Source organism: Orycteropus afer, unplaced genomic scaffold (assembly GCF_000298275.1).
Source record: "Orycteropus afer afer isolate SDZICR_OR568_19922 unplaced genomic scaffold, OryAfe1.0 scaffold00057, whole genome shotgun sequence".
NCBI lineage: Eukaryota > Metazoa > Chordata > Mammalia > Tubulidentata > Orycteropodidae > Orycteropus > Orycteropus afer.
In genome coordinates this window covers 8,389,370-8,397,010 of record NW_006921644.1, presented here as the reverse complement: position 1 = coordinate 8,397,010, position 7,641 = coordinate 8,389,370, and the positions used below count along the sequence as shown (strand labels likewise).

General features: G+C 53.6%; 1 protein-coding gene across 1 annotated transcript in view; it reads left to right on the top strand.

Annotated features, from left to right (window-relative positions):
• The first annotated feature begins 2,483 nt into the window (after window positions 1-2,483).
• SLC38A8 (solute carrier family 38 member 8) overlaps window positions 2,484-7,641 on the top strand; it is a 22,203-nt gene continuing 17,045 nt past the window's right edge. The window contains exon 1 of the mRNA XM_007939133.1: window positions 2,484-2,657. Within this exon, the coding sequence (XP_007937324.1) occupies window positions 2,484-2,657 (174 nt within the window). The remainder of the gene's footprint in view (window positions 2,658-7,641) is intronic.

Here is a 7,641-nt window from a genome sequence, read left to right as displayed (position 1 = left end):
TGTCTCTCCTGCAGTCTGTGCACTCGTCCAGCCACCCGTTCATCCACTCACTCATTCACTCACTCGACTTCCTGTCCAGGGCCCTGTCTGGGGCAGGGCGGGGGGGCAGCAGGACATGGCAGGCTTTGAAGTGAGGTCCTGTCGCTTGCCAGCTGTGGCCTTGTGAGCCCCCGTGCTCGATATGGGGTGATGGTCGGCGTGAGGATTCCCTTAGCTGAGGCGCGCGCGCAGGGCTGACCCCACTCACAGAACCCTCCTTACAGGGCGCGGCGGCAGTGCTGCTCAAGACAGCACCCCGGCTCCCCCGTGTCCAGGCTCTGTTCTCACTCAGGGATGTGAGAACCTGCTGGTTCAGCAAGCTACACGTTATTGACACCCATTGCGTGCAGAGCCCCCAGCCGAGTCTGTCCTAAAGTAGGCAGAGTCGGGCTGAAAGCACACTGAGAAAAAGGCCTTTGGGCTGGTCTGTAGCTGGCAGGCCAGGGCTGAGGAGCGGGGGCTCTGGCCACGTTTGCACAGTGGGTCTCCAAGTGGGGTGAGGCTGAGTTTCACAGACTGCTTGTTAAAAGTGCCAGTTCATTGTCAATGAAAGCAAACATGGGTATAGGGATGGATAGATGGGTGAACAAGCTAAACAATTATGTATGTCTAAATGGAGAGTGTATCCAAGATCATATACAGGGTTGGCAGACAATGGGCCTCTCGAAGAGTATGAAGGGATGGACACTGGGAGGAGGTAACTATGGGGAGGAAGTGGGGGGGGAGCTGCTGCATTGTAAATTTTGGTCAATGACATGAGACAAAGTATATGTGAACTGCTGTATGAAAAGTGAATTTACTCTGTAAATCTTCACCCAAATCCTAATAAAAAAAAAAAAAAAGTGCCAGTTCACAGATAGTACCCCCCAGCCGTCCGATTTCACACGCCCTCCAGGGTATGTAACGTGCTTCAGGAGGTAGGTGAGAGCTGAGAGTTGAGGACGTCTGGATCCCAAGGTAAACGGGTCCAGAGGAGAATTCAGTGTGACCTTCGTGGGCTGCATGTCCCGGGATGGGGCTGCGTGTCCCGGGATGGGGCTGCGTGTCCCGGGATGGGGCTGTGTCTGATACTCTGTTCTCTGTGCTGACCGCGTATCTGATGGCGAGTGCTGGTGTGGGTTTGGAGAGGAGGTCAGCAGCTGAGTTTCACCACTCAAAGCATGGTCTGTGGACCAATGCCATCAGCCTCCCGGGAGCTGGTTAGGGATGCAGGACCACCCAAACCAATGAACTGGCAGGTGCACTCGAACAAGCACTCCAGGGTGACTGGAAGATCACTGGTTGGAGCTGAGGAGCTCTGGTGGTGCGGTGGTTAAAGCGATGAGCTGCTAACTGAAAGGACAGTGGTTCTAATCCACCGGCCAGTCTGCGGGAGAAAGATGAGGCAGTCTGGTTCTGTACAGATTTACAGCCTTAGAAACCGTGTGGGGCAGTTCTGTGTCCTGATGGATTGCTGTGAGATGGCATCAACTCAAAGGCAGTGGGTTTGGGTTTTTTCTGAAGGAGGACAGGCCTCTGCCCACTGCCCTCTGGCTTGCTCCCTGTGCAGTATGCAACCCGATGACGCCAGGTGGGCACGGGAGCCCCGTTTAACAGGAGGAAGCCAGGCTCAGAGCTCGCCCCGCAGACAAGCGGCAGGACCAGACCCAGAGGGTCAGACAGGGCCTCACAGGGCATCTGAGGGAGGCGGCCTTGAGGAAGTGGCCTTAGGGATTGCTGTGGTGTCCCCCTGCCCCTTTGATGTCTTCTGGCTGTACTGCTCTAACCCTGGGAGGTGGAGTGAGGGCAATCTGAAGAAGGCACCACCCCTGGGGAGGGGCTGTGCTGGGGTTGGGGGAGCAGCGGGAGAGGGAGTCTTAAGACTCCAGCCAGCCCTGGCTTGGCCAGCATTCTCAGAAGTGGTGAGTTCTTGGGTCAGATGGCCCTGCCACTTTTCCCTGTCCCCCAAGGATTTCGGACATGACCCCAATACGTGCTTTCTAGGCCCCCTTAATTAGCAGTTGGCTATTCCGCGGCAGAGCTGCGGTTTTCCTCCTGCGCTCCAGACTTCTGACCAGCAGCTAACCTGCCTGGAGGAGTGTGACCCCGTTCCTGGAGCCCAAGGAGGGCCACCTCCTGCCCTGGAGTCGGCATTGGTGGTGAGGATGAGCGTGTCAGCAGTGGGGCCGTGGGTGGGAGCGGCGAGAGTGGGAGGAACGCTGGGAGAGGGAATCAGAGGTTGGAAGTGGGACAGGGCCCTGGGGCCTGAGTGGAAGGCCGGGGTGAGGATCAGCAGGTAGAGAGGAGTGGAGGATGCGGGGTGGCATTTGTTTCGGGTCGGGGGCACACGAAGACCGTGCCCTTTGGGAGGGGCAGAGGGACGGAAGAGGCGGAGCCCGCAGCCTCAGGAGCAATGCCTGGAGCTGGCCGTCGAGCCCCTCTCTCCTCCCTGTCCCCCTCTAGCCATGGAGGAGCAGACCCCAGAGAGCAGGGGCCTTGAAGAGAAAGCCCCCCGCAGCTTGTCCTCGCTGGGGGCCGGCTTCATCCTGATGAAGTCTGCCCTGGGGGCTGGCCTGCTCAATTTCCCCTGGGCCTTTCAGCAGGCCGGCGGGCTGGCCCCGGCCTTCCTGGTGGAACTGGTGAGTCCCTGGGCCGCGGGGGGTGGGCGGTGGGGGGGCTCCCAGTGGCCGCTGTTTGTCCAGAGGGTTCTGGCCCTTGCTTCTGCTGAGCTCTCTTGGAAACCAGGCTTCTGAGACTTCCTTCCTCTGCTCATGAGCAGAGGCTGTGAGCTGTTAGCTGGACAGCACTTCTGACTGTGGCCTCTGTGTCCCGGGGAGCAGTATCTGGGTGGCTGCTGGCCTGGCCACTGTTCCTGCCTGCAGACCTTAGCTCAGTAACAAGATCTTAAATCCTTTGTGCAGCAGAGCTCGTGCCAGGGTCAAGTCCCTCCCCCATCCACACACACACACAAACTCAGAGCTCACACACATGTGCACAGCACTGCACACAGCACATACACACAGGTATGTGTACATAGCACGTGTACACACACAGCACGTGTGTGCTGTGTATGCATGCACTAGTGTATGTGCATATATGCAGCAAACACACACAGTCAGAACATACACGCACATACGTGTGTGCACACACAGGCCCTGGTGTTGAGCGTTCCTTCTGGGGCTGCTGGCTGCCAAAGCCCGATGAGTGTCATGGCGCAGACGCTGCCGCCCCGGTGGGAAGGACTAGCACAGCGTCACTTTGCTTCCTGCCTTGCTTCCACGGGCTCGTGTGTACCGTGCAGCCTGTGGTTAGCTCTTTGACATGGGTTACTGACAGCCCAGGAGTCACTGGCGAGCTTTAACAACTTTTAGCTAGGGCTGCTCGAGTCCCTCTGGGAACTGCCGCTTTCCGCTCTGGTCAGGGCCAGTGTAACCCCCCCACTCCCAGTGTAGGCATAGTACCGGTCTGTCCTGGCGTGGTTTGGTGCTGGATGAGTAAGACAGGGCAGCCCCTGTCCTGGTGACACTTACTTTCATGAGGAGATCAGGCAAGATACAAGTCATGGCAGAGAAAGATTTCTGTTGGTGGTAAGTGCTAGGTGGGTCAGGTGATGAGTGGGACAGCATACAGGGTGGGCAGCAGGGTTCCTCTGCAGAGGTGATGTACAAGCCAGACCACAGAGAGAATGGCAAGTGTGCATGTGCGGGGCAACGTGGATGTGTTTGGACGATCGCAGCGGTAGGCTGCCGTTACTGGACACTGGGCAAGAAGCCTGCTCTCAGGCCACACAGGGTCAGTGATAGAGCAGGTGGGGCTCGTGGGCACAGATGCAGCCCCAGGCCCACGGGAAGGGCTGTAAGGTACAACTGAGGCATCCGAGCTCCTCAGAGGACTCGTGTAGACATCTTGGTGAAATGCATTTGGTCTGGGGGGCCTGAGCATACGTTTCCCACACCTCCCAGTGACCTGGTGGCTGCTGGGGGCTTGGATTTTCATAGAAGGGTCTGGAGACGTGTGTCTTGAGCATACTTGAGCTGTGAGGATATCCCAAAGGTGAATGAGTGGAAACCCTTCCAGGGAAAGAATCAGGCAGACAGCAGCCACCTTCCCTCCCACCCAGTTGGTGCTTTTCCTCCCAGAGCTGCCAGGGATCTGGGGCAGGGTGAGCCTGGCTGGGCTGACCTCAGCGTGAAGCCCGCTTTGCGCTCAGCCGGCGAGACACAACTACACACGCCCTACCCTGCTCTCCTGGAGCATCACAGCTGCCCACATCCTGACGTCAGTGGGGATAGCCAGCGGTCTCTAATGACCCGTTGGTGAGTGTGCCCTCTCTGGGGCTGGGAGGGGCAGGCTCGCCCTGGTCTGCTGCTCGGTGCACAGCCCCATTCGGCAGGTCACTCATCCCGCCCAGATGGCTCATCTCCTTCACAGAGAGGTGCAAGGCAGAGGTGCCATCTGACCCTGCCTTTGTCCCCGGGGTGCCTGCTGTGTGCCAGCGTTTCTCTGGGGTCAAAAAGGCAAGGCACCTGACGGATGAGAGAGACTTTGAAGAGCCCCAGGATGGCTGCAGGTGTGAGTCTGAGGGTCACCTGACAGCGTAGAATAGACCTGTGCCTCCTCCCAGCCCTGGAGGGGCTACGCCCTCCCAGCCCTGGAGGGGCTGCGCCCTCCCAGCCATCCAAGACCAAGGTATCAGCAGGGCCGCACGCCCTCTGAAGGTGGGAGGGGAGGACTTTCCAGCCTCTTCCAGGTCTGGGATCTTTAGGTGTACTTGGCTTGTGGCTGCACTGCTCCACTCTGCCTGTCTTTGCTGGCCTCCTCCCCAAGCCTTCTCCTTGTCTGTGTCCTGTAAAGACACTTGTCGTTGGATTTAGGGCTGCTCAAATAAGCCAGGTTGATCTCATGTTGAGATCCTTCGTTACATCTGCAGAGACTTAAAGGTCACAGTCACAGGCTCCAGGGGCCAGGACACTGGCATCTTTTCTAGGGGAGCACCATTCAGTCCACCACAGACAATCAGTGTCCCCAAGGAAGGTGTGCCCATAAGCAACATCGTGATAAATGGAGAAAAGATTGAAGTTGTCAAAGGTTTCATATTACTTGGTGCCACAGTCAACACCGGTGGAAACAGCAGTCAAGACATCAGACAACATATTACACTGGGCAAATCTGCAAAAGACCTCTTTAAGCCATGACAAGAACAGACATATGCACACCCATGTTCATCGTGGCACTGTTTTGTTGTTGTTGTTGTTGTTGTTGTTAAGTGCCGTCGAGTCGTTTCCAACTCATAGCAACCCCATGCACAGCAGAACGAAACACTGCCCGATCCCACGCCAGCCCCACAATCCCTGCTATACTTGATCCCATCATCGCAGCCACCGTATCAATCCATCTTGTTGAAGGCCTCCCCCTCTTTCGTCGACCCTCCACCCTACCAAGCATGACATCCTTCTCCAGGGAATGGTCCCTTCTTACAACATGACCAAAATAGGTGAGACGAAGTCTGGCCACTCTCGCTTCCAAGGAGCATTCTGGCTGCACTTCCTCCAGGACAGATCTGTTAGGTCTTTTAGCAGTCTATGGTACTTTCAGCATCCTCCGCCAGCACCACAACTCAAAAGCGTCAACTCTTCTTCGGTCTTCCTTATTCATTGTCCAGCTCTCACATGCATACAAGGCGATTGGAAATATCATGGCTTGTGTCAGGCGCACCTTAGTCCTCAAGGAGATATCCTTGCTCCTCAGCACTTGAAACAGTTCCTTCGCAGTTGACTTTCCCAATGCTACACGTCGTCTAACGTCCTGACTGCTGCTTCCGTTGGCATCGATTGTAGAACCGAGCAACGTGAATTCCTTGACAACCTCAATCTTCTCTCCATTTATTGTGATGCTGCTCATTGGTCCAGTTGTGAGGATTTTTGTTTTCTTTATGTTGAGATGTAATCCATACTGCAGACTGTATTCTTCAACCTTCATCAGTAGGTGCCTTAAGTCATCCTCACTTTCAGCAAGCAAAGTTGTATCGTCTGCGTATCTCAGGTTGTTAATGATTCTTCCTCCAATCCTGATACCACGTTTTTCTTCATATAGTCCAGCTTCTCGGATTATTTGCTCAGCATATAGATTGAATAAGTGTGGAGACAGAATACAACCCTGACGCAGTCCCTTCTTGATTTTAAACCATGTAGTGTCCCCTTGTTCTGTTTGAACGACAGCCTCCTGGTCAAGGTACAGATTCCTCATGAGTACAATCAAGTGCTCGGGGATTCCCATTCTTCTCAATGTTGTCCATGATTTGTCATGATCCACACAATCAAATGCCTTTGCATAGTCAATAAAACACAAGTAAACATCTTTCTGGTATTCCCTGCCTTGAGCCAAGATCCATCTGACAACAGCTATGATATCCCTTGTTCCACGTCCTCTTCTGAATCCGGCTTGAACCTCTGGAAGTTCTCTGTCAATATACTGCTGCAAATGTTTCTGAATTATCTTCAGTAAGATGCAATTATCTTCAGTAAGAAGTAATTATCTTCAGTGGCACTGTTTACAGTAGCCAAAAGATGGAAACAACCTAGATGTCCATCAACTGAGGAATGGACAACCAAACTATAGTACATACACACAAAGGAATGCTATGCAACCCTAAGGAATAACCTAGAATCTGCAAAACACCGCATAACTTGGATGAACTTGGAGGACATATGGCTGAGTGAAATAAGTCAGTCACAGAAGGGCAAATATTGTGTTAGTCCGTTATTGTAAAAGTCAGGGAAAGATCTATCTATGGAAGGAAATTTTCTTTGTTGGTTACCAGGGGTAGGAGTGGAGGGAAGGGAACACTATTAGATAGTTAGAGATAAGTATTGATTTGGGTGAAGAGAAGGGCAGTGTACCAAATGTGAGTGATCAACATGGTGGCATTGAGGAAGAGGAAGACAGAGAGGTACATGGGAGGTATAGATGGAAAGATAAATCATTTTGCACATAACGTACTGTGTTGTCAGTGAAGGCAAACACGGGTATACAGGTAGATGGGTAGACAGGCTGAACTATTAGGTATGTCTGTGAAGCAGGGAGTGTACCCAAAACCATGTATAGGGTTGGCAGACAATGGTCCTCTAAGTGTATTTGTATGATCTGAATTCCCAGGTGTACAGTAGAGCTGACAAGGGACAGGGTTGTAGTCACTGCTTGGTCGCAGCCAGCTACCCAGAGGGACCAAGTAGTTGAACCTGCAGGCTTGGGACCATAGTCACAGGGGGCATCAACCTCAATTGCCATAACATACTACACAAAACACTGTTCCACCTCTTACTTGAGCAAGTAGAGACTGGGATCTTAAAAGCTAGCACTGCCATCTAGATGCAACGATGGGTCTTTCCTCGTCCAGAGCAAAGCAGAATGAAGAAAACCAAAGATTCATGGAAACGATTAGTCCCGGGACTGGTACACCATGCGATCTGCAGCCTATATGACTATGAGACCAGAAGAACAAGATGGTGCCCGGCTACCACTGTCAACTGCTCAGAGCGGGATCTATGCAGGAGATCCTGGATAGAGAGGGAGCACAATGTGGAACAAAACTCAAAATCATTTGGAGAAAAAAGGAGGGGGCAG